This window comes from Salarias fasciatus, chromosome 18, assembly GCF_902148845.1.
Source record: "Salarias fasciatus chromosome 18, fSalaFa1.1, whole genome shotgun sequence".
Classification (NCBI taxonomy): domain Eukaryota; kingdom Metazoa; phylum Chordata; class Actinopteri; order Blenniiformes; family Blenniidae; genus Salarias; species Salarias fasciatus.
The window spans coordinates 7,915,071-7,942,092 of NC_043762.1; the positions used below are offsets into that span (position 1 = coordinate 7,915,071).

At 41.3% G+C, this 27,022-nt stretch overlaps 1 protein-coding gene across 3 annotated transcripts; it reads left to right on the forward strand.

Annotated features, from left to right (window-relative positions):
* Positions 1-3,643: 3,643 nt before the first annotated feature.
* Positions 3,644-17,443, forward strand: ranbp3b (RAN binding protein 3b). Of its 3 annotated transcripts, none has more exons than XM_030115561.1 (17): positions 3,647-3,727; positions 6,693-6,748; positions 6,990-7,026; positions 7,113-7,190; positions 7,301-7,372; positions 9,883-9,948; positions 10,701-10,793; positions 11,458-11,558; positions 13,570-13,686; positions 14,297-14,397; positions 14,487-14,562; positions 14,656-14,752; positions 14,915-15,039; positions 15,133-15,253; positions 15,689-15,831; positions 15,935-16,130; positions 16,350-17,443. In XM_030115561.1, the coding sequence occupies exons 1-17, from the start codon at positions 3,667-3,669 to the stop codon at positions 16,391-16,393; spliced, it is 1,584 nt and encodes a 527-aa protein (XP_029971421.1). In that variant the 5' UTR covers positions 3,647-3,666; the 3' UTR covers positions 16,394-17,443. The 3 variants fall into 3 exon arrangements, with proteins under 3 accessions (XP_029971423.1, XP_029971421.1, XP_029971422.1); XM_030115562.1 differs by having other exon boundaries at positions 3,693-3,727; positions 6,735-6,748; XM_030115563.1 differs by lacking the exon at positions 13,570-13,686 and having other exon boundaries at positions 3,644-3,727.
* Positions 17,444-27,022: the final 9,579 nt, after the last annotated feature.

Sequence of the window (27,022 nt, forward strand, 5' to 3'; positions counted from 1 at the left end):
TTAGTTTGGAAAAATATACATAATGCAACAGCTACAGGAGAAGTTTTTCTTTTTTTTTTAACATTCCACTGTATTTTACAGCACATAGTATCATTAAACTTGATTATATTTTGAGATTGTAGCCATTTTTGGTCCTAATTTCTCGGATTTGGAAAACTTTTCATCAAGTATACTCTGAGTCACGACAAAGAAAATCCTTATAGTTTAAATGTAAAGGTGATTATGGCACTATTCCAACAGTCGGGCCCACTCCGGATGAAATCACGCTGGATGTGAAATAAAAGACAGTGTTTGTCAGCCCTGCTGCAGTGGGTGCTTCAGATTTAATGAGAGTTTGCCCTCTGGTGGCAGATGATGAGCACTGCATCAACCTCACTCTGGGAAGTGACTCATGGGAGGCAGGAGACCAGCAGATTGTCTCACAGTCTGTACAAAACAGCAAGTCGTAAAAGCATCCACATGGAGCCATTTTAATAGCCAGGAATAAAATTAAAAAAAAAAAAAAAAAAACAGGGTGGGAATGGTGAGAATTCAGATTCATGTTTGCTTTTCACTTGAGTCCCCAAATCCCCAAAGCAAGTGGTCCTGCTGGGCTGAATCAGAGCACTGTGGTTTTCTGTTTACAGTTCTGGGAACCAATCAACACGGCGGAAGAGCCCAGGACGCTTTCATGTTTGATTTACAGCACTCTGAATGTGGCCTTCATAAAAGGTACCAATGCGCCAATAAAAGAAGAGAAAGCAATTACAAGCTGGTGTAAACAATTGTGGTTTCAAATCAGAGAAAAAAATGCTTTCCAAACGTTTCATGAGGTTGGAAATTCATTCAGCATGTTTGCCAGGCTTATTCTCACTGTTTATGTTCAGTGAAAGTGCTCATTCTTGACATAGCTGCGAAACATGAGCATGCCTTTTGTTTTGGTTTTCAGTCTAAATTTGAATAACTGCTTTTGTGTTTGCTGATGATCATGATGATTGAAACAGACACACTGCATGAATATATTCTCCTTCACCCTCACTTTCTTTACTGGTAGTACTGACTATCGCTTTCTCCTGCAGTGTGGAGACACGAATACCAAAGGTAAACAGAGACGTGTGTCGGGAGCGAACTACACAGGATTTCCAGTCTAATTTGTGGCCATGTGGTTCCCCTTTAAACTGCGTCAGGATGAGAGTGATTAAACAAACAAGCAGCACGGTGAAGTGTGTTTTCAAGCTGCAGAGTTCTTTTTTTTTTTTTTTTAAATCAGAATCGTGACATTGTTTGGATCTCCTGTCAGACACAGTGCAGCCATGTCTCAGATTAATCTGTAGCCCTTTAAAAATGAAAAATAACACACTATATCAGGAAAAAAAAAAGAGATAAGTGGGACTACTTTCCAAAAGAAAAGACAAGAATGCTGCTGAAGTCAGAAAAGTGAGAGCTTATAAAACTAGACAAGACCTCCAGGGACAAAGAGAGAGATTCACCTTAGAGCTAATTCCACAAAAGCGAAAAATAATAATGATAATCCTGACCTGTTGACAGATTTTCAATCCATGTCGTTAAAGATGTTATTCCCAGAGTGCACGCCGGTGCAGTGGTTTGAACTTTCATGCTGAGAATCTCCTGAGTTTGAGTCCATTCCTGGGACTCTGAAGGGAGTTTGCATGTTCTCTTCATGCATGTTTTATTCCACAGACCCAAAACATGTATTTGATGCGTGTTGCCTGTCTGTTTTTCTTTGCCCTTTGAAAACACACCTTGACAATTATGAATTATTATTTATAGGCGCAGACAGAAGGTTGATCAGTTTGCTGACTTTTTAACAGACATCTGAGCCGTATGAATCGTTCCAGGTGTCAGGTGTGTAAATCACAGTCAGAGCGAGGAGTTACTGCGGTGTCACTTCTTTTAGCAGCAGGGTGCTAAATCAGATTACAGAGCATCTTCCTAATGAACTAATTGGTGTAGGTGAAGTTTATATCCTCCTAGAACCAACTGACTCCACGTACAACAAAGAAAACAAGTTTCCCTCTGGTTTCTTAGACAAATTGCACTCTGAATACAGAAATGAGCACATAGTTAGGGCATTTTAATTAATAAAAATCCACGTAAAAGTTATTTTTTATTCAACTACTTAAAGTAACTGCTACATTTTGAAGAAATTATTTGTTTTAATTGTAATAAAAAACTAACTAAGTTTTCAGGATGCACGTTAGACGTTGTTCATATCTTATTTTATCTTTTGTCATGAATCTGTAAAATCTATTTAAAGTGTGTTTGCTCTCAATTAGCAAACATGTTTTCTTGTACAGTGAAATTGATTTATTTTTTTTCTGTGTACGATTAAACAAATCTGAGTTAATATACAAAAATTAATAATAAAAAAGGAACAAGGATTTTCTCAGTTTGTTTTTTGAATTTAATCCACAACAAAGAAGCACAGACAGCACTGGAGGGTTTAGGGACCTTGCTCAAGTGAAAATGATTATCAGATAGATAAGTGGTCTGTGCATGAAGTGTAACTTTCTTATCTCTTCAACTATTTTAATCTCTGACCTTCCACTTCCAAGACCATTTCACTAACTTCATGCAAAGACATATATGTGCAGCACTCTGCACATACAGTGTAGCTTAGCTACTGTTAGTTGTTTCTGAATAAGAATAATTTTTATTACCAAGTTGTGTTACTCATACAAGGAATATGATGCAGTGGAGAGACGGCAGTGCAATGGCAGAGTTTTAAAAAGAATTTCACAAAATAGAACAATACCTAATGTCAAGACAGCTTCATTAAAAGCCATGATTGTTTTGTTTGTTTTGTTTTTAAGATAAGGTGATATAGCAGTAATGATTTGCAGTAAGGGACCACACAGTAGTGTGTTGTAGTTAGCATGTGTCATAGTTAAAGGTCCCCGGTACAAGTCCTGACCTGTGGAGTCTGCATGATCTCCCTGTGCATGCATGGGTTTTTCTACAGTTACTTCAAAACATGTTTTGAACTAATTTGGCTGTAATTTTCCCATTTGTGTGTGTGTGTGTGTGTGTGTGTGTGTGTGTGTGTGTGTGTGTGTGTGTGTGTGTGTGTGTGTGTCCTGTGGTGTTCAGGGTGCACCACGCTTTCTCCCAGCTAAAAGACCCTGCGTGACCCCATGTTGAATGACGCCATTTGACCTCAACTGGTGGGTCGTGACCCAAAAAGTGGGTCGCCGGCCTTTGACTGGACAGAAAAGGAAATCTTAAGATATAAATCAATGTAGCACTGCTGACACACAGAAGAAAATGAGATGTGGGTTTTGATGTGGATAGTTAGTTGTTTCACTGGTGAAACTGCATTTTAATTTAATGAAACAAACTTGAAGAGTTGAATTTTTTTTAATTATAGGGACTGTTGGGAGGGTTAGAGGGTATATTGGGGTACAGGAGGGTACATGAGGGTATACTGCATGGGGCACAGCAGAGGGTATATTTGGGGTACAGGAGGGTATATGATGTTATATTGAGGTGCATGGGGTTATACAGGGATACTAGAGGGTATACTGGGGCAGTGGAGGTAGAGTAGCGCGTACTTTAGGAGGGTATACTGGGGTTCTGGTAGTATATTGGGGCACGTGTGGGGCACAGCAGAGGGCTCGCGCCCCCCCTCGCTGCACGCTGCCTCTCGCGCTTCTCGGCTCGTGTTAAATGCGCGGTGGGTTGTGGGTGTGTGAGCGTCGAAGTAAAATGGCGGACTTGGCAAACGAAGGTGAGTGAGTGGCAGTGTGAGAAAAACAATGCATCTGCTGCGTCCGTGTCTGTGATACATGTCCGCTGCCGACATATTTGACCAGTGCGACGAAGCGACTCGGCCGTGTGTTAATGGCGACTCCGAGCGACTTCCAGCTCGGCTGCGTTTACAAGATTACAGCGTTAGCAACAAGGCTAACGATGCTAGCGGTGGTGGAGGCGGCTAATTCCTGAGAAGCTTCGGAACGCCCGGCTTACCTCCTAGCGCCAGCTCCCTGCTATTTATAGTCCATTAAATAACTTTATGTGTACAAACACAAACACATGGGGATAGTGGCTAAACGAACAGAGCGAACTATCACGCTGTAGGAATGGTGTCCTAGTAGATGTTTACAGTGGCTTCTCATGTAGTTAGCTGCATCGTTGCTTCATTTAGGCGCGTAGAGTGAACAGCGTCAAGCTAAAGACTGTAATCATTGTTTCCTTATTCTTCCTGATTATTATACTCTTCTCTAATCAGGATAGTAACGATATTTTTTTGCAGGGACGTCTATTAAAAATATTGTAGCGTTGTTGGTCAGCCGGATGACTCATGCTAACTATAGCCATAATGCTAAACTGTGCTCGGCTTAACGAAACACACCGGCGGAGGCGGCTATTTCCTGGAGAGGGTCAGATAGTGGAAGATCTGGCAGGTTATCACAACATCGTGACATGCATGGACATCTGAAGAGAATAATATCGTTACATTCTTGATCTCTCCTGCTAGGAAACACTGTTTGCAAGCTGCACATAGACACAGTGGTGCCAATTAAATATAGGTCACTCAGCAATCCCACGTTTTTCTTCCTCCAGGAGGTTTCATATACAAAGCACAACCGAGGGTTTGTGTCCGGATGGGAAATGCTTTTTAAAGAACCAGCTCTGGCTGTGAGGTGGATGTAATTTGGCTGTTGTTGCATGCTTTTCATGCGCCGACAGAGATGCTAACACCTGCTCAGTGTAATAGGCCCAACCCAGACAGAGGAAAACCTTTGTCTGCCTGCGTTATAGGATTACACTTCTTACAGAGGTTACACTCTGAAGGTAGAGATGTTTGGCAGCCCGAGGTGACACCTACCTGTTTACTCTCCCCTGGTGGTTTCTGTCTTTTGTATATTATAATAATAATGAAAAATGCATACAACATGCATTTTCTTTAATTGAAATACCATCATAATGATCAAAAGACAAGGCACAACCTACAGTACACACATAAGTATAAAAACTATTTGTTAAAGGTGCCATTGGCTTTGCTGGCTTGTTCTCTTCAGACAGATTGATTCTGCAGCCTCAACCTTATATTACAAAGCCTCCAGTTACTCTTATGAATAGAATTTCACATCCTTGTAGATGGAATATGTACAGTTAAAAAAGAGCAGAAGAATAAAGATTTGATCTCAGAGTTTCGTATGTAAGGAGCGATAGCCTGAAGTCATGTCTAAAAGCAACAGGTATGGAGAGGTCAGGATGGGTGAGATGTGGATCTAGATAAAATGCAGGCTCCAGTCTTGTGGATGAGCTTTTGCAGATGCCTGATAGTGATTAAATGAAATAAAACAAATGAGTTGTGATGACAGATGTACAGATTTCCTTGAGGTGAAATTTTATTATAAGATTTAGATATTATGACTTAATAAAGGCCTCACTATTGTCTTTTTTGAAGCCTCAAGATAAATTCCAGTAATGTTAATATAAGGAAGATGATAAAATAACTGCATGTGAACCCTGCTGATATTATTCCTCAATTATTTTCAAATGCATTAAGTGAAAGCTATCAAAAGCAGAATGAAAGCCATTTGGTTACTTCCTTACATTGAATTAGTAGCACTAATTCCCATACAGAGTGTTATAATCTGTTAAAGTTTGACCCTCCAGTACAGATCGTATGTTTGTGTGGTTCTCACCTTTGCTAATACCTGTTTCTGTATTGTTGAAAATACTGTGATTTTATTCCTTCAGTTCTTTTAATTTGACTTTTCCAAGATTGTTTAGAGAAAATCTGACATCTTTTCATTGGTTTACACTGATTGAAACTGAGCATGGTTGACAAGCACAGCCCTTCACTTGGAGCCAGTTTATTTTCCCATTTCCTTCCTCGACACCTAAAACCCTACATTTGCCTTTCAAATCTTCTCTTTAGTTCACCTAAAAGAGTGGTGCTTTAAACACACACACACACACACACACACACACACACACACACACACACACACACACACACACACAGCGTATGAGACAGACGCTCTGCTAGTGTAACATTAACAAATGCTCTAGTGTTGTGAAGACTTCAACCGTCGTAGTGGTGTTAGATCAGCAGCGTCAAACTCAAGGCTAAAGCTCGCAGCAGGCTCCTGTCCGGTCTGCCAAACCACCAAGCAAATTGTTAAACTTTTTTAAAAACATAACTTTTTTTGAACAGGTTTCTTAGACATAGTGAACAAAACACTGGAGCTGAGAAATCAGGGATGCTGTTGTGAACGCTTACTACCTAATCACTGTCAAACTCGCCTCACAGCCATGTTGTCGGGGGGGGGGGGGGGGGGGGGGTTTAGTAAAAAAAACATGTTTAATTCCACAGCGATGGGATACAGGTTTGGGAAATTTCACTGTGACTTTATGTGAGATTGTAGTTATTGTTTTTTTTTCCAGAAATATAGAGATTTTCACGTGTTCTGTGCTACATTAAAGAAAAAGTTTAAAGTTTGAATCTAAAGGTTATGTTACTGTTTTACCTGTGTGGCCCTCTCAAGATGAGATTAGGCTGTGTGTGGCCCCAGAATTAAAATGTGTTTGATTGTATTCATTCCATGCACTGAAGAGGAACGCATGTCTTGCAAGGTTTTTCTCTTGTTTTGACAGTAAATCATGAGTATTGTTCAGAAGCGATTGCTTTGTGGCTCGTGTTAGTACTTGGATGACCAGCCTACATCTTCTCTTAACAGACAAGCCTGCCATAGCACCTCCTGTGTTTGTTTTCCAAAAAGATAAAGCACAGAAGGTAAGTTCATATCAAGACGCTGTTTGTTTCTTTAAATTTTGCAATTCCCGATTGCACTAAAAACAAATGAAAAAAAAAAAAAATCTAAACAGTTACTTGAAATTTAGTTTCTGAAAGATTTTGTTAGTGTTGGCTCTGGAACAATCACTGGAACAATCACTGCACAAACTATTTAAATTGCTTTAAGCTTTTTCTTCATTGTGGAATGATTTGCACGACCACTACTTTTCTTGTTTTGCAGCGATCTGCAGAGGGCTCGAGTGCAGAAGATGGAGAAGGTAAATTAACTTTCTCAACCAGCCGGTTTTGTCCTTATTAACTCTAAATAGTTTTTCATGCCTTAATGTTTTCTTACCTCTTTCAGATTCAGATAAAGATGAGGGAAGCTATTGCCCCCCTGTGAAAAGGGAAAGGACCTCATCATTCCCACCCCCACATTCTGGTAAGGAAGGACACGTGGTGACTAAGCAGACATTTATTTTCTTTGGTTCTTTCTGGCGGTTTACACATTGATTTGTATGCTGAGCGCAATGCCTGTCTGCTACTTTGCAGTTCCCAAGAACAATGTATTCATGCCCTCCAGTTTCTGCCAGTCCCCGACTGGGAACTCTGACTCGGAGCCAGGTGAGCTATCTCCACCACCAGTAGTTCAGCTCCACAGCTCAAAGCCCCCTGCAGCAAAACTGTTGAGTTTCAGAGGTCAAACTTGTCATTATGTCCACAGTTTGAGGCAATAAGCTCTGGAGGCTAGCTAAAACCGGGAAACAATAACATTTAGGGGCCTGCTGGTCTAACTGGAGGCTTAATTTTCTTAAGTCATTACTGCCAATAAGACTCTCGTGATGTCTTGCATATCCCGTGCCTGCAAATGTAACCAACTGTGTTTAACTTCCATGTGGTATTTATTTTTTACTTTTAGCCAGTACCTCAAGTTTCTGCTGTGGGAGACTCACATTATTCATGGATTAAAAAAAAAATGTTGAAGCTCGCTGTCAGTCGAGTTTTCTGTTTTAGGAATACTAAATACAAGTGACTGAACACTGAATGTGTTCAAATATATAATGAACTGACAATAAAATGCAGTATTTAAGTCAATATAGCAGGGTTGTATTGAATGTTCCTTGTATTTCTTGACTCGGTGGTTTAGGATTCCTCATTCTGTTTTCGTTCAGCACCAATGAGCTGCTCGCTAGTTCTATCTGCTGCTAACTTGCCATGCAGTTCACTCAGTAAATTATTACCTTATTATTACATTTACCCGGGAAGCTAGTTGCTGTTCAACTGAAAAAGAAGCTTCTCAACATCCCGTTCACCTGTGGTGACCAAGCTTGTTTTGTGAGGTTGAGCCCGACGCTGGTAAAAGTCGAGGGTATTCATCAGTGTGATTATCAACATTAGGGAAATTAATATTTAATCTGTGTGAGAAACTACTCAGAGAAAAGCTGTTATTTCAACCTAAACAGAACAGCTGACAGGAGTGTTGCCCTCGGGTCTTCTGCAGTGGTCGTTTGCTCCGTGAGGTTAAATAAGGTTTCACACGTGAACTGGACCGTTTTGGCTCTGAAGCGATCCGTTGTTCAGACTCTCTGCTCCCTCCCTCTGTAGCATTTTTCATTCCTTACTGTGTGAGATTAGATAATCCTGATTATTAAAACTGTTGGCTGCGAACTGAGTAATTTGCCCTGTTATGTGTTTTCTTTATGGTTACGTAACTGATTTGCATAATCAAGTGGGTCGTCTTCAGTTTTCATAGCTCAAATATAAGCAACTTCAGAGGATTGTCGAAGGACTGGCCAGAATTGAGGAAGCAGCTGAGTCACATGTTTCAAACTTCCACTTCAGAATGCTCTCCCCCCTCAAATATGAAGAATAGCGAGCTCTGTGGTCTCCAGCTGCTTGGCCTGGCTCCGCACTGACTCACCGAGTCTCCAGTAGAGGTTCTGCTGCAGACGCCAGCAGCTGTCACTTCTGTCTGTCACTGGGCCAGACTTTATCTGACACGAAACTAAATAGTTTAAGAGCAGCGTCTCAATTTGACAGGTTTTGGTTTATTTTGTGGTGCGTGAATTGTGAAACGGGCAGAACCAAATAGTCTTTTGATGTTTATTTCAGAGCTGTGAATTTACTTTGATAAGGTTGACAGAACTACATCATTCGATGTGGTTAGATCTTTTTTTTTTTTTTTTCAATTCCTAGTGTACACATAAAACTAAATTTTTGTTTTAATTAGTCCTCTGTCTTATACTTCTACCAATAAATGTCCTTTCAATCTTCCTGAGGCTGTTGCTACAAAGGGAAACTGAAATAACGTTTTTCTGCGAGACACTATAAAGGAATGAAGTGGTGCAAGTCGAAGGTTAAAAAGACTTGAAGAGTTGTAATCGAACCACCTATTTCACATTGGAAGGTGCTTTTGCTTGAATGTGGAAGTTGAAGTGTGTACAGTAGAAGGAAGGGAGATGAGTGGTGAAACGCCTGGCGGAGCTGAGAGTCTGTGAGTGGGTGGCCGGGTCTGGTGGCTGGATTGTTAAATGTGACTTTCTAAAACCAGGTCTGATTGCTCGTGCGGTTGTTTTTCCTCATTGAATACGGCCGAGTCTGCCCTTCATATCCTGAAAATGGGCCGATCGTAAAACAAAAATCAGACTCAGGTTTGTTTTTGCTCTTCAAAAAAAAGAAAAAAGAAAAAAACATGTGTCCAGACTAGTTAAAGGTGCACAACAATCATCTGCTTAGAATGAAACAATTTGGTTTGTTTTCAATTTCAAGTTTCTCCTCTCCCCTCCAGTGAAATAAAAGCACAACTTTCCCCAAATATTTAAAGGCATCATAAGAGGCTGGGCGTCCCCCGGTGCTTGTGTAATGCACATTTTCCCACATGCTTTAAAGTTAGATTCTAGTTGTGAACATGCAGGACAGAGACGTAGAGGACCGGTCAGGCCGGGCTCATAAAGCCACCGAGGTGGAGGAATAGATCGAGCCTGTCTGGCCCCTGCAGGAAAACTGGGTTTCAGCGCCACTGCTTGTTGCTCCGAATGGTTTGCTGTGGTCAGAAAAGAAGATCACATCCATTTAATATTGATGCAAATCAGATTTCTTTAACGTCTGCTGCTTCTTTCCCTCCACTCCAACAGAGGAGAAGCCTGTGGGGTTCCGTTTAAAGCCACCGACTCTCATCCACGGACAGGCCCCCAGTTCAGGTCGGACACCGATTACAGCAAAATCACATCACCGTAATTTCCGGATTATGAAGCGCACCTGTTTATAAGCTGCACCAGCTGAATTTAGAGGAAATTCCTCAATGTGTACAAAGACAAACCGCACTGGACTATAAGCCGCAGGTATTTTAATGTGTAATTTATTATGTGAGGGTTCGTGAACAGAGGGGATTGTCGGGAAAAGCCCTGATGGTTTGTAATAATTACGGAGGACGTCTGATTTTAGTCCCGTCTGAATGAGCCATGTCAGTACTCAGCGGAGTAGTAATTCCAACGCTAATTACCTACCATAATTCACCAGACCAAAATCACCTCAGTGCTTGGAGGGGTCTAGTTAGATTTAGTTTTTTTTAAGTTCGTATCTTTTTCTGCCTTATCCTGGCCGACTAAATATCAATAATAAATATAATAAAACAATATTTTTGACCAGAATGGACACGTCCATCAGAGATCATATCTGGCTGAAATGTCTGTAAATTCCAGCAAGACGGAGTTGACTTGTCCCGTGAGAATGCAGTGAAAGAAACAGACGTCTGGGGGAAATTCAAAGTACCAGAGGTCGACAGGTGACTCCCGTGTGAATAGTATGCAACTTAGACATCCATAGATGGGCTGCAGGCTTCAAAACGGGGGGGGGAGTAGCAGCGGCGGCTTGTAATCCGGAAATTATGGTACATACACACAAACACACACTCTTTCCGGGTGGTGTTTTAAAGTGTGAGTATCTGTTGCAGGTGTCCCGAGTCAAAAACCCAAGGAGCAGCAGCGCAGTGTACTACGTCCTGCAGTCCTCCAGGCACCAGCCTCTAAATCACATATAGAGTCCAGTAAGTCCGGCTCGTCTCCCTGATATTATTTATACTTCTATCTGCCCTTTACAATCTCTATCTTACTTTTTGTTATTTTTTTTCTCCCACCCCTTCCTTACTACTTGCATTTGTATATTTTATATTTGTCCCAACCCTTCAGAGAAAATTCATTGGCTTTGAATTTTCAAACCTGGAGACTGTTAATACATTTCATTATTTGTATAATAGTTTTTATAGCCACTACAATATTTGAAAACAATACAACTGAACAAAATCATATATTTCCCCATATCTCCCACAAAAATACCGACCTACAGACTTCTGAGTCCTATTTCTCTACAACATAATGTGGTATTTGTAATAAAGATGCCTGAATATGGTTCATTAGAGACGCGTATCTCTCATTTTTGATATTTTATCTGCTTTAAAATGTTTATCAGGTTTATTTTAGTTTGACCTTGCTTTTATCTGTAATGTTTTATCTTGTGCCTTCCCCCGCACATCCTTCTCACTTCAGTTTTCTTGTGCTTCGTCGTTTTGTCGCCGCAGCCTTCTTGTGTACTTTAAATAGCAGCAACCTGCATGAAAGGTGCTGCATAAATAACATCTGATCGTCGCGCTTCCTTCATCTAATGTCTGCATCGCAGTAAATGATCAGCCTGCCTTGTGTTTGTGCGTTCAGATTCCAGTTGTGGAACCAACGGCGTGAAAAAGTCATCAGACGGCGCGCCGTCGACCCAGTCGCTGTTTCTGAACAACACAGAGCACTCAGCCAAGTCACAGGTGAGGAGGCCACGGCTCTCAGCGCAGCACTGCTAATTTCTGTGTTTTCTGATCGTACTGCCATGATTTAGAGCAGCGGTGTACATTGTGGAAAAAAAAAAAATGGTCTAGTTTAAATCAAAAAAACACTTAAAGGCCTGAACAGGTTGATGAGTGCAGTTTCAACATTCTGCCTATAAGTTGCACAGAAATGTTTAAAAGCAGTCAAAATTGCAACAAACTTAGAGATTTGTTTTATCTGTCAAAATCTGTGTAAAGATCTGTAATCCTAGCAGCCAATAGCAGTCGTTTCTTTTCAGGCCCATGCTGCTAAAATCTGCCTGATTTCACAAACTGCCCGTTAGCAGTGAGGAGTTCGCTTTACCTGCTAACCCTCATCTCTTAGCTCAGGTTTCTCATGTCAGTGTTGTCTAGTAGTCCTTGTAAAACTAAATAAATTGCATTGTTTTATCGAAAATGAAAGGTTTTGTTTTTGTAGCTGTGAACCACCGCAGCCAGTTTTCATTCAAACGATTCTCTGTTTTTGTGTATGAATCAAAATAATATCGGCGTATGAACTTTGTCAACAAATTTCATTCAAGCAATAAGATGAGAAATTGCAGATAAAACATTCTTTTCATTTTTATTTTCAAAGAGTTTCCCTCTGGGATTCATGAAGTTATTCATTCTATTTTATTCTATCATTGTTAGGATCAGATCACTGTAGCACAAGGATCTTGAACTTTGTGTAGTTTGGCTTCTTTTTTGAAATGATGGCATAATAACCTCTAACCATCAGTACATGTGAGCATTGATGTTAAAAAAATAAATAAATAAAGAACTCAGACATTGCATTTTTTGAAGATAATAATAGGATTGAGTCGTCATTATTATTGTCATCCAGTGGGCCAAATTGGACCCTCCAGTGGGCCAGGTTTGGCCCTCGGGCCATATATTTCACACCTCAGCTTGTCCATGATTACTATTATTTTTCAAATGAGCTAATCTTTCAGCGTCATTGAGAATAACCATTACAATTTAACTAACAAGCACAGGCCAGCGTCTCTACCTCCTCCGACTCTCGGTGATCAGGACGAGGAGGAGCCGCAGTTATTTAATGAATATGTACAGACAAAACAAAAAGTCCTGCTGCTACTGCTTGTAAGATATTAATTATGAATAAATAGCAGTTATGGTCTGACTTGTCAGCACCCCACCAGCGTCCAAACCACTGAGTCACTCCCTAGCAAAATGTTTGTGTGAGCGCAGCAGACATTTCTGCCGCATTAATTCTGGAATTACGAACATTACGTGTCGGATTAATTGTGATCACTTTGAGGAATAGTTAAGCACAGATGCTGCTTTCGCTTGCATAAACTTGCACCAACTGCCACACAAAGGAATGAGGCCACGTTGTGCGTGTCGGTTGATGCTTGCGTCATTGGTGGATGCTTACACTTCTAATATTTATTTTCCCCACAAACTGTCCCGGCACAGACTTCTCGGTGTGTGCAAACAGGCACAAACGGATTTCAGATTATTGCATTCATACCACGATCACAATAGGTCCCGGCCTGATGGAGGAGCAGTGACCAGCATCCTTTATTGTTTGATGCAACCTTTGGCGAGTCGTCGTTTGTTGACATACAGTAAAAAAAAAAAAAAGATGAAGCTTAAAGGAATCTCTTGTAGTTGTAAGTTCTCAAATCAAGGAACAAGAACGCTGTCCGTTGGACCGGCTGACGTCGCACTGCGTGTGTGTTTTTGTGGGTTTGTGGCGTGTGGCTGGATCCCCTTCGTTTATTTCCAGCCCCAGTCATCTGCCCGCCGTGCGCAATAATTAACCGCGTTGCATGTCAGGGAAACTCGGTGCGATCTAAAAAAAGGAGCGCATCAGAAGTCAAGTTAGTTTTATTAAAGTTCCTTTAACGTCTTAATAAAAGCCATACATTGTTGCAGCGCTGTGCTTTGGATCGTAAAAGACGCATTACAGCAATAATGACTGCTGCGTTTCTTTGGTTTCCCCTTTCAGAAACATGAAAATGAGGACGACGGAGCGAGTGGAAACAAAGATGGAGGCAGAAGAGAGAAGGACTCGGATGTAGCAATATCATTTGTGTTTGGTCAGAATATCAAAGACAGAGCAAAGGTGGGTGGATTGTCTGGGGACAATGAACCAGATAACCAAAAGTTTGAACCAGATTTTTCAGATACATGTGAACGTATCGGATCATGGTGCTGCAGTCGTCTGATTACTGAGTTATTAGCTTTTTATGGTCATGTAAACGGACTCACTGAATCAGAAAGCGGAACATTAGATTTGAGGAAAATGTGGCAGCAAGCAGAGCGACTTTAACACCTCGCTCTGAGGCTTCACTCTGAATAATGTCTCACCTCATTATAGACTTTATTTTGTGACAGTTTCCTGCGTCTCTGGTTAAATCTGAAGCTGATTAATCCGGTTTAAAGAGAGAGATATTCCACTTCCGGGAATAAAGTGAAACTCCTCTCACTTGGAGGGAGGGCTTGAGGGGGAAACATGGAGTTTTTACTTAAAAAAAGCTTGCGTTGTGTAAATATACAAAAAGAAATCACATGAGCAGGATGAACTCTTCTAAAGAAATGTGTGTATTTTCAGTTTTTCCAGGATAGGAATGCAATAGAGTAGAGTTTTGGATTGTGATAATGGATAATCCAGGAGAATGGAAGAGTCTCGTCTGATTTCACAATCTCTTCCTGTTTTTTATTTTTCCCTCCAGTTGGAAGAGAACAGTACAGAAGACAACTCAAAGGATAGTGTGCCTCCAGACTCTCAATCAGAAGGCACTAATTATTTCTTACAGTACATCTCAACCCCCAGGTGAGGCCGCCGTTGTTGCCGTTCCTCGCATTGTTTACTCTCCCTTTGTTTAAGTCTGGTTTGAAGTACGGCTTGTTTTTCCTCCTCAGCTCAAAAAATGCCACGAACAGCGCAGACAGCGGATCAAAATTTGTTTTTGGCCAGAATATGTCTGAACGAGTTCTGGTGAGTTAAAAACGATCTGCAAAGTGGTATTTCGCTCACTTTTTGGGCCGTGCTTAGAAAACCGGTGACGAGCAGCGCTTGTTGTGTCTGCAGAGTCCCCCGAAGGGCGAGTCTTCAAAAGAGGAGAGTAAAGAGGTTTCAGCTGCCCCTGCTTCACAGCCGTCATCACAGGAACCCACCCCAGAGAAGGGTAAGAACACAATCCCGCTGCCTTCTGGAATCGTGCCTGCTGTTTGGCTCGGACGCCGCTAGCTGTACGCGAAGCCCTGAATGACCCTCGACGAGGCGCTGGCCTCTCCGACACTCGGGCCAGAGTGGAAGCGGCCTCCTCACCTCTGCTCCGTCTCTCCAGTGAACAGCGTGTCGGAGTCTTTGGAGGAGTCTGCAGCAGCGTACACCAAAGCCACAGCCAAGAAGTGCATCTTAGAGAAGGTCGACGTGAAAACCGGAGAGGAATCAGAAAGCAACGTTTTACAGGTGAGAGACGCAGAAACCGACTTGCCGTGTCGTTTTTTTTTTTGTTGTTTTTTATGTCCGACCGACTCACTGCGTGTCGTCCTCCGGCTTCAGATGCAGTGCAAGTTATACGTGTTTGAGAAGACGGCTCAGTCGTGGATAGAGAGAGGTCGAGGTTCGCTGAGGCTGAACGACATGGCGTCGACAGACGACGGCACGCTACAGTCCCGTCTAGGTACGTAAAGTCGCAGCTGCTTCTCGGGGATGGAAAGGAAAATAAACAGCGTGGGTTTCAAGATGGATCCTGTTCTCACAGCTCAATGCATGATTGGGTTGGAAAAAACATTCCAGGTTGATGTTTGTACCCGATAAGGGTTGATGGGAGATTCTCTCAGTAAAAATGACGTCCTGTCTTTGGTTTGCTTTTTTTTCTTTATTTTTACAATACCTGACTTTGAACACAAGGGGGAGCCCATTCCTCTACCCAGCACTTTTGTCAACTTACCTGAATTTCAAAGCCTGTGAAGTAGCAGGAAGTAAAACCTGGGATTGGATTAAACTGAACAGGAAATAAATTGATTTTGAATTCTTTCTATAATACAGCTCTGTGTCGGTACCGAGTCAGTTTGTTGAAGCTGTGTTTCACTGCTGGTTTCCTGTGTTTGTGCAGTGATGCGGACCCAGGGCAGCCTCCGGTTGATCCTCAACACTAAACTCTGGCCCCAGATGCAGGTGGACAAGGCCAGCGAGAAGAGTGTACGAATCACTGCCATGGACACGGAGGACCAGGGGGTCAAGGTCTTCCTAATATCGGTGTGTGCGACGTTCGTCTTGTAGCTTCTGAATACCGAACGGTGGTCCAGTGAGGGTCCTGGCATGGCTGAACGGTGTCCGCTCTCCCCCGTCCTTCCTTCAGGGTAGCTCTAAAGACATAGGTCAGCTGGCTGCAGCGTTACACCACCGTATCCTAGCCCTGAAGAGCCGGGCGGAGCAGGAGCCCGAGGCCCCGGCGACAACCATCCCCGAAGCCGAGGTACCGCAGTCCAACGAGGAAGACAGCGACGAGGAAGACAACGCCTCGGCCTCCGCTTCAGCCTCCACTCCTGCTACAAGTCAGTGCTCTCTTTATCACTTCAGTCCATGTCCAAAATGATCTCTCGGCAAAAGATGGAACCTGAATTATTTTTCAATAAAAGCAGAATTATATTCTCTCTGTGGGTCCCAGAGAAACGCAGGGCGGTTTCAGAGGTGATGTGCTTTGCTGTGTGATTTGTTCCCACTCCGCTCGGCTGCGCCGCCTTTGCCAACCTGCTTCCGCTCTGTCCCCGCAGGTAATTCAGAGGGCGGAGAGGGCCAGGCAGCGGGAAGCACATAGCGTCTCTGTTGGACAGCCTGCCAAGATGCTGCTGTCGAAGCATTTTGCTGTAGGCATCTCCATGGACACCCCGTGACCAACATGGGTCCCCCAGACCAGTACTTTTGGATATTAGAAGTCTAGCTCCAGGAAATAACCCCCTGTGCCGGAGTGTCTCACCCAACTTGTGCAGTTCATCTTCTTCTGCATTCAGCGTAATATCTGGAGTTGTTTCTTCCTTCCCTCTCCTGTTTTGTGTTTTATTTTTTTTTTTCAGTACTTTTTTTTTTTTTTTTTTTTTCCTCTCCCCGATAGCAAAAATAAAGACTTCAAAGCTTTGGTTTGGGACTTTTCTGCTCATCATATTGATGAGTGTAAGGGTGTTCTCCTCTACATTTTAAAGTATGGCACATGTTAAGACTGCAGTTTCTACTTTGGGACCTTTATACTCACTCAACAGACGTTGCCTCTGGACGCCACACATCCAGAGGAGCTTCATCCACACTGTATTTGACTAGTCATCCAAGTCGGTCGTCCTTACATCAATCCACACCCTGCCCCCCCCCCCCCCCCCCCCCCCCCCCCCCCCCCCCCCCCCCCCGGTCCCCCCTCCCCTCGCCCTTCCCCCAACCAGTCCGTGTGTTAGGTTTTTGGCAAATTGTAATTTATTTTGGGCTGTCATTTTCATGAGGCATCTCAACACATATGTGCTGTTTGTAATGGCTAGCCAAGACCACTCGAGTTGTCATTAATAGCAGTTTCTTATATTTCCTATTGACCTATATTATAGTGAATAAAAGACTGAAACAACACGGTTTCTGCAAATGTGAGTGATTTGAGGACAAAAGGGCAGAAGGATTCGCCTCAACTTTTTTTTTGTCTAAATTAATAAGATGTATTCTTCTTCACCATGTACTTTTATTTTTCCAAATTTGAGAGGAATTAACTCATCAGGCTACATTCTGCATGTAACTTTTTTTTTTTTTTCCTTTTTGACATCCCATGCGTTTATTGTGTTGATACATATTTTTATGTTGAGAATATATGAACTTTTTATTCATTTACATTTGGAAAAACATGTTGGAATGAAGATTAAACTTCATGTGTGGAACATTTTGAGTGCTAACTGTAATACCCTGTGAATGTCATGTACATTTTGAATATATCATTTTAGTAGCGCACCATGTTTTCTCATCTCCAACTGCCCCCCCCTTTGCAAAAATAAACCATTTTGGACTGATTGCAATTTTTCCCTCTCAAACGTGATTCTAAAATCTACATTTTAGTTGAATATTTTAGTTTTCATTGTGTTAATACTGAAAGTGGAGCTGTTTACAGTTTCGTATTTGTATACAAGATGTCAGATTTGTTCACATATTTGTGTGAATGTGAATGAATTTTTGCCAGAAAGTGTTTCACTTAATGTGAGCGGCTTGTGAAGCCCGTATTTCACTGTAGTGGGTATTTCAGTTTTATGGACTCTTGTTTACGCTGAGTCACACAAATCTTTTTTTTTTCTGAGAGAGATTGCATCGAGCTGAAATATGCACATGAACCATAATTAATCAGATTAAAACTGAACACTTTAATCTGATTAGATTGGTGTCCGTGTAAATGGCACATCAGATAGTTTTTTTTTTGCGTGTGCATGCCTGTTGCATAACATCGTCACGTTACGGTAGCTCTCAAAATGGAAAAAGTAAAAAATAAGACGCTCACGAATCCAGCTTCGATGCTCACTGTAAAACTGCAAAGCATCAATGGATTGATCCATAGGCTGAGCCATTGAAAACCAATCTAGCTCCAACTGAAAATAATCTGTAACATCACTTAATCACAATCACTGTCATCTCAGCATGTGCCTAAAATATATCAGTCTAAAACAAATGGTCAAAACTCCCCTGATGTGCTGTTGACTCAGTTCTGAAAGCCAGTTGGAAGGGGTTGCAACTATTGAGACTGTTCGGCGGAGAGATTCAGCAGTTATGCAAGATGTTTAGAAACTTCTGCACCGATCGTGCTGCCGCGAACGCACCATCTGATAGGTGTTTAGAGCAGCTCTGAGACATGAATCCCGAGCAAATATACAAGGATTATCATGAGGGTCAAACGGAGGAAGAGGGACACGCCTCCTGAAAGCATACTCCAGGTTGTGGCTTGAATTAATCAATATGAACAGATAAATCAGTTTGAAAATCTATGAAAGCTGTCTTCTTTTAATTGTATTTTTGTCACCTAAACTTTGAATTATATCTGTGTCGCCTACTCAGCACCTCTGTACTGCAAATGATATTTTAAACTCCAGATTTGGAGAAAAATAGTGTTAAAGCAGTTTGGAGATAATTATTTATTCTAGTTTGTGTATATACATAAATATGTTTAAGCTTTGTTTTCACACTTAAATTGGGGTTCAAGATAAAGTAAGATAGCTGTAATGTTTTTGTTTAATATGAATCAATATAGGTTGAAATAATGAACAGAATAGAACAAAGAAACAGTTCAGATTTAATTTGAAAATCCATTTTGTGATGTGTTTCTACCAGAACCTTTTGCAGCTGCTGTAGCTTTACTGGTTTGGCCCTGCAGTACACGTTTGTACCACTAGGTGGTGTATGGAGTCACTCCTGATTAAGGCATTTGGAGATGATCAGTTATACACATCTTAAACTCTGGAACGAAAAGACAATGAGCCAAAACTGGAAAGAATCAAAGGATCAGCTGAAGCTGAAGTAGCTCAATACTGCCACCTACTGACCAAAGAGAGACTCTCTTTTTTTTTCTCCGTAGAACCGAACCAATCTAGAATTTTCTCCGTTCACGAGATCGAATTCGTCTGTTCCTGTCAACACCAGGGCTTTACCTCTTGTTGAGTGCCTCTTGAGTTCCTTTGTTTTCTTCTTCCTGACGTTGCTGACACTTGAATTTCAGACTTGGATGTTAGCAGACGCTGCATCCTAATGGACCAAATGTGTTTTTTTTTTTATGTGTTGTTAATCAGCACATCCAGTAGAGGGCAGTATACATTGCTGGTTTCCTGTGTGATGTTTCTGAACAAAATATTTATTCAACAATTTCTAAAGAAGTATTTTCAGCATTTAAAATTTGATCTTGGGGGACAATTCAATGCCGGTGGATCGTCATCTGAAGCTTCGTCATCCTGATGTCCAGGGAACATGTAGATGTACCTGAACGCAGCGTTGAAACAGAAGGTTCCATCAGCATCCATCTGTGGGTTTAGCATATTTGAGCTTTAACAGGTGATTAGAATCTTGATCTCCTGAACCAGTCAATTTTTCTCCAGAATAAGGCAAGAAAAAAGAAAGCATTGAAATTCTGTCTCCAGTGCAGTGAGAACAGCTCCTGGTGGAGAGTGAATTTCAACCTTGGGCAGAAGTGAGCTTACAAGTGGAGAGTGGTTCATCTGTTTTGTATTCTCGCCTTGAATGTGGCCTGCAGGTTGATGTATGCTGTTCCCCGACTGCACCCAACAGGAATCAGACTAAGTCTTGTTTATATACAGTATTCATCAGACACAAGGTCATAAATATTTGATTCATGTACCTCTCAGCGCAGCCGCAAACATCCAGAGCAGAAACATAACTGCCGTGGCTCGCCGGCCTTATCTGACGGTCTCTGGCGACTCTGCGGGAAGTCGTCTTCCGATAAACGATCACGGCTGTGGAGTCAAAGTCAAAACTAAATGTATTCTGACCTTGTTGGGGTGAGGGCAGGTGGAACACATGGGTTGGTTACTGTAGCTTTTGTTTTGTATTTTGGCACTCTACGTTCTGCTTTGACTGGGATTTTTCTGTCTGACTGAAGACTGAAATGAAGCGACACAGTGGGTTTTCTCTGCACCAACACAGCCACGGCAGTAAAGTAAAACATTACAAACCTCTGCGGATTGAAAAACTTCCTGTTCACATCAGCTGCACTCAGAGATTACATATATTTAAAAAAAAAAAAAAAAAAAGAAATAAACTCGACACAAAAAGCAGCAGATAAACGGACGTCAGTTTGTCCAGATCACAACCTTCCAGCTGCTCAACCAGAGATCCTGCAGGAAGAGGAGAAGACAGAAAAATTACAGAGAAAAGAGATGAGTTGGTAGAAAGTAGTGTCATCAGCAAATAGCCTCATTTCACTGTGAGTTCACACAGGCTCAAACGTTTTCATTTCCTATGGAACGAGGCAACCAAATGTCATCTCCATTGGGGGAAAAATTTTTTTAAAAAGTAAACTGTAAAAATATGTTGAAAACTGAAAAATGCTGCAACTGAATTCTATGAGTTTATGTACTTCAGGTTCGTATCATACCTCTGTTGATTGTTTTTTATTGATAATATTAGTTGTTGCTTTAGTTGTATTCATGCTGCAACAAAGGGAACCCCACACCCTTTATTTATATACTGAAGTATTATTTCAGACATTTGGAAATCTCTTTCTATAATATTCTTAAATTTAAATGTGACTTACTATCTCAATTTAAGCTACATAATTTTGACAGCACTGAAAGGAGCTGCATTTTTCCAACAGAATCTCTAAAAGTAAAAATGATCTGAACCCAAAAGGACAAAAACATAATTTTTATTCAGTTAAAACTCTCTCAGAATATTTTTTATTTGTTATAGATAAAAAATTGTGTTGTGTTTTTAAGACTGACTCTAAAAAAATGACAAATGTAAAAGTATTTCCTAACAATGCTGTTGAAATGGTCTTTTTTCAAATATGTTAAAGAGCGTCCTGTAAGGGGTTAAAAGAAGTGTTTGTTCGACAGAAGGACATTTTTTTCCAGACTTTTCAAAGTGCCCAAAGCCTAACTTTACCTAATCACACACGATGCACAGCTGTGTTTTTCTTTTTGATAACCTGAGCGCAGAAATAAAACATTAACATGTGATTTCTGCTGCCTTCCAGAAATCAAACACATCCTTGTAAATACCGTGTTTCAGCGCTGCAGCTGTTCCTCGTGGAGAACCTGCTGATCCTCCACAGGTGTCACATTTATTTCCCATCCAGCATCCAGCGTGTTCCTCCTTGCGACTGAGCTGGTGTGAAGTCGGGGGTTCAACACACTTTTAGCCTGCAGCGCCCTAATTTAGACATCACAGGATACATGTTTATACGCCCGTATTAACTTAATTCTCCTGTATTTTCCCCTCATTCATTTTTAGAAGCATATCCGAAATGTCAAAGCCGAACATGGTTGTGGAAATAACATCAATCCAGCTCAGTTCTTTAGTCCTCAGGCCAAATAGTTCGAGAGTGGATTTTTTTTTATGACCCATAGTTCACAAAATTAACAGAGAAAATCAAAAAAAAGCAAGAAAACATTTTTATTACAATATTGCACTTTGCTGTATTCAAAATGACTGTAAATGAGCTGTTATGTAAAGTAACAAACATTTTCACTCTCCTACTTAGCCCAATATAAAGCATGATTTGGCTTATATGGAACTTAAATGGATTTTACGGTTCAAGAATAAATAAATAAATTTACGGTTCGTTTCCGTAAAATGTTGTGTATTGGGTGTTTGTTTTCATGACAACGATGCTCGGAAAAACTGAAATCCTAAAAACGCTCCGAGTCTGTCTTCATTGAAACGGTGTAGAATGAAAGTTTTTTAAAACAGCCACAGTAAAAAGTTCCTCTACACATAGATAGGCAGTAGATAGGCAATTACATCAGTGTTGTGAATGAAAACTACATTGTTTTCTGTGTTTCCATGGAAAAGGATTTTATTTTCGAAACGTGTTTAAGTGCGAAACTTTTCGATTGTGATACAAAAAAAGAAACGTTTTCACCTGAAGCGCTGTCGTGTAAATGGAGCCTGAGTCCGCTGGAAGTTTCTCCCTTTGTATTTTTAGAATTTAAAGTCCCCTTTGAGATAGTAAATTGGATTAATTCACTCATCAAGATCACGATCACGATGTAGCAATGTTTTGATGGAAGATGCTCTGTAATCTTGGAAGAAACTTATTCGTGAATATAAACAACATGCAGCACAAAAGCTGTTTTTTTCCCAACAAAATCGCTCAGTTAAGGAAACAGTTTCATGAGCTCTGCAGCAGCTTTTCCACCGGACGTGACAAATAGTGATGTCATGGAAATGAATGAATTATTAATGTGTCAATGTGACAATTTTAATTAAAGTTGAATTTTTTGAGTGTTGTGTATTTCAAAGATCGGCATGCGTCATCACACCTTCATGAAATGATCATTTGCTCGTCTCTTCTGTACATTATGTAGCCAGGTATAAGTGAGTCTGAATGCAGCGCAGTAATCCTACTTTACCTATTATATTAGGGGTCAAATGGAGGCTTTTCTTTCTCCAAAAACAGAAGAAAACACTCCCCTCTCCTGCAATCTCTGTTGATTTATGACACTGGAGGATATTCCCTGAAAAAACAAACCAGGAATACGTGGAGTTAATATCAAAGGTGGTAGCCGCCGAGCAAAAAAGCATGTTGCGACATATCTGTTTTTGTGAATCTTGTCTTTCCGTTTTATTGTGTGCTTTAGGCGTCGGGGCTGTAAAGGGATAATAATCATCACAGTAATGGTATAATCATGGCGTGTTGTCCTGGACGCTAGGCAACACGTTATAGTAAATATTGATGGCGTCCAGAAATCGTTACTAACATTTTGTCATAGAAAACACAGGAAGTCTCTTAATGTCTACATGAAGGATCCCCAGTGGGGCTTTCTTTAGACGACCATCTAAAGCCGGGGTGAAAGGTCATTTAACCTTTAAATTTTAACTTTGTTGTGGTGTAGAGTATACGTGATGAAAACATATATATTTTGTCAGGCTGGATTAAAGCCTTGTTTTGGCCCACAGGCCTTATCTTTGACATCCTCGTTCCAAAGTTTCTTTCAGACTCACTGTTTATACAGAGAACTGTCATAATTTGAGTGACCTCCTGACTTCTGGCCTGTTGCCTGCGAATACTTTATGCCCTCAAAATAAATAACTTCCCCCAAAAAGCCTCAGTTTTTTCAAGTTTCACAAAGCTTAGACTGTTCAGTCGGGACATTTTTCTTTCTTTCTCAACATTTTTTTTTAAACAAATATGATAAAAAACATATTTTTCTGAAAGAGGAATGACTGTGCCAGCTGTCCCTGACCCGGCGCTGGACTCTGACCAGACAGAGAGCTGCCTCTGAAATCCTCTCATGTGTTTCTGAATCCATTTGCATTACGTTTGGCTCAATTGCAACGGCCGGCTGCGGTTTTACACACATTAAATGCAAATGGCGTCCAGCAGAAGGCCGTGCCTGGAGAGCAGGTGGGAGCCGTCGTAAAGCGATCCCTCTCGGTTGCAGCAGCTCCTGAATATCAGCCGACTTGGACGCCGTTCAAGCCCGAACATGCCATGATGTCAGACTGAGAAGCGTCTAATATGCATTGTTAAAAAAGTCAAGGCCCAGGAATTGACCTCTTATGTCATGACTCAAGGAGCTTCTTCTAAGAATTCCCAAAACAAATTACACCTGCTAAACTCTCCGTCGGCTGCTCTTCTTCTCGACCGGCGGCCGGAGAGCGCTCGCTTTGAAGCAGGACGCCACATTTTTAAGACCTGTTATCACCTGTGAGCTGAAGTATGTTTCCAAAGGGGAAGATCTGCGGATGAGTCACGGAGGAAGCCTCTGTGGTGCTTTCAGGACAGTCATGTCAGAGAGGATTAAAGCTTATGAAAGATTGTCATGAATATACTTAATTGGGAATTTAAGGAACGCTCTCTCGAAAGGAGGGGTGGCTGCAGTTTCACATCAGTGAATATCCATCCAGGCGATGTTACGATTGTCTTCTCGATCTTCTTAGTTAAACATCAGGTGCCACATAAACAACAGTAATCAAACCCAGCCGTCTTCCATAAAGAGGCCCGTGTGATTCTTTATAGGTGTCATGGTTTCCCATACAAGGAATCGAGTCGTTCCTGGGAGGGCTGGGAAAATAAAAATCACTCCAACGTGACTGATGAGGCATTTAAGAGATGCGTCCTCCTCCAGCATGGAAAAGTGGAGGACAGAAAGAACGATTACAAACCTGTAATGTTCATATGTGTGCTGTAATTATTAAACACGGCTATTAACAGCAGGTATAATAGGATGCGGTGCGTGTAAGAACTAGTTTCATTCTGCAGCGGCTGGATTAGATGACACCTTTATCCTATTCATCGACACCACAGTTAGACGGTGGTCTAACCTGAGGCCCGCGGGCCAAAACCACCAAGCGCATTGTAAAAATGGATGGGAGGAGGATGGGAAGGTTGAATGGATCAAGATTTTCACATAACACACTGCGTTTAGAACAGTCGTAAAACACAGTAAACATCAATAATTAGCCATGCTTGTACCTATTTATTTCGTTTGTCGAGATACCTTATCAACTTATTTTTAATAACTGCTGAAAAAAGCTCTAAAAGTCTTCTTCAGTGTTCGGTTTTATCACAAAAACAAACACCAGCACCCACTCGTGGCCCAACTTGAAAATTGCATCTTTCTGTGCGAACAGAGATCATTTTCAAAACACATCTGTGTAAAAGTGACTTTTGGAAAATGAAAATGATGCATTTTCACTTGAAGCATTCTCATATAAATGGGTCTTAAATTTCCTTTTCGATTTTCTTGCATCACTATTGAGACAATTGCAAAAGTTGCAGAATATACATAAAGACTTACTAGATAGCTTTAATCTAAAGAATTTACCATTTTTAACATCTATGATTTATGAGGAGGAAAAACATTACAGAGAACAAGAATCTTTTCATCTTGAAAGAGTCTGAAGACTTCTGTATCTTTTTACTGCATTACTTATTTTATACTCAATACTTGTTTTTATGAATATATTTTTTACTGTCTAATAATAGGAATAAATCTTTAATTAACTTTTTTCAAAGCTGGTGACATCTTCCTGACCCACAGTAACCTGAGGTCACTTTCTTTTTCACTTGGTGTTTTCCATCTATCCACAAGGCGGAGCTGTAGTGGAGAAAAGAACAAACCAAATACCTAATATCTAAAATATCTTTAAAATATTTGGAGTAGTCAGCCGAGAAGATGCTTTCATTTATGTTCTGGTAGCTCACAGAAACATGTGATTCTGCTGTCAGCTCTCAATAATCAAGGTTTTTTTTTTTACCCTAAATTTGATTCAATTCTTGTATCCGTTCTCTAAGCTGTAAGCTCTGGATTTAAACAGTAATAAAGAGTCACTGAGGTTGATAAAGCTGTAGATTCTCTCCAGATTTCATTTTCGATTTCAGTTTCCCATCAAACGTGTCCAGTAACAAGATATTCAAAATTACAAAACCTCCCATGTTTATGTTTAAAACAATGATGTGTGAGTAAGTATTGACATCATGGTGTGTAATAAAATCCATGATTACAAATGAAGGATTTTCCAGGAACGGCAGAGGTGATCTGCTCTATCATTACTTATTCTGGCCGTCCCCGCCTCCTCTTCATCTAATCCCGCCACACCCAGGGATCGCCCTACGTCAAAGCCCCCACCAAACACTCATACACACTACAAACACTCACACACCCACCGGCGCTGAGAAAATAAACACCCCAGCACGCACAGCCCTGTTTAAGGCATATGTGACTCAAATCAAAAGCATTTTAACTTAAAACACCTCCTCAGTGCCCGTGCTTGAACTGCCGAGCCCTGGTGGGAAGAACTGGGAGGGCTGCGGTTCCAACATTTCAATATTCTGACACACACGAGACGCTGAGAGCAACGAAAAGCAACAAACCGCACCACAAAAGGAAGCATGGGACAACGGAGATTACAGCGCAGAGCCCCGACGTATCTCCACATGCTGTCAAAAACAGAACAGACGAGTGTTACACCGTGCGCCAACAGCACCGAGCATAGATCAGTCACTTCGACCAAGAGGCGAGCAGCGACTCTGAAAGACTCTGAAAGACTCTGAAAGACAGTGACTCCCAGCTGAGGACAAACCCCAGTCGGAGAACAGGAGCTGCTCTGTCGGGACGGACTCACGCCAGCCTGCAGAACGGCTGCTGTTATTTTCTACAGTGATGCCATCAAGTCCTATTTTGAGTCGGCGCTGCTAAATTAAGTCCCCCGACATGGAGACGGAGTGGGAGCGCTCTCAAGAAATTGTTTTCTTTCTCTGGCTCAGAGCGCTGTTGTCGCGTAAACAGACACTGAAAGTCAACAAAACATACATCCTGCATGTTTTTCTCCTGACAGCATGGCTTTGAGGCTAGTTTGATAGCAACCAGATAGCTTCAAATAGTCTTAGGATTTAATTTTATTCAGTTATTCCGTTAAAAGTCTGTAAAGTGGTGCCACCTTTGTGAGGAACCTGCATTTGTGGGATGAGCTCTCAATGAGTGGACGTGATAAAACTTTTGATGGTGTCAAAATCGGCGCTCATCCTGGCTCCAGGGCTCTTTCGACAAGAATACAAGCCAGAAATCTGGCTGTAATTATGGAAATTCAACAACCACACGAAGACAATAACAAAATCTGCTTTAAGATGTAGCCAGAGTTTTGATTAAGCAAGATTCACAGGAACTTCTTCATCAATGGATAAATACTCCATTATTCCTGAGGGGAATCCAAGTTTTGAGTTTTCTCCTTTTTTTATGCTTTGCTGAGGAAAACACCATGA

Coding starts and splice junctions, on each gene's coding strand:
- ranbp3b (XM_030115561.1), top strand. CDS start 3,667: ATGCGCGGTGGGTTGTGGGTGTGTGAGCGTCGAAGTAAAATGGCGGAC. Junction 15,040..15,132: donor CAGAAAGCAACGTTTTACAG/GTGAGAGACGCA, acceptor CTCCGGCTTCAG/ATGCAGTGCAAGTTATACGT. Junction 15,832..15,934: donor TCAAGGTCTTCCTAATATCG/GTGTGTGCGACG, acceptor TCCTTCCTTCAG/GGTAGCTCTAAAGACATAGG.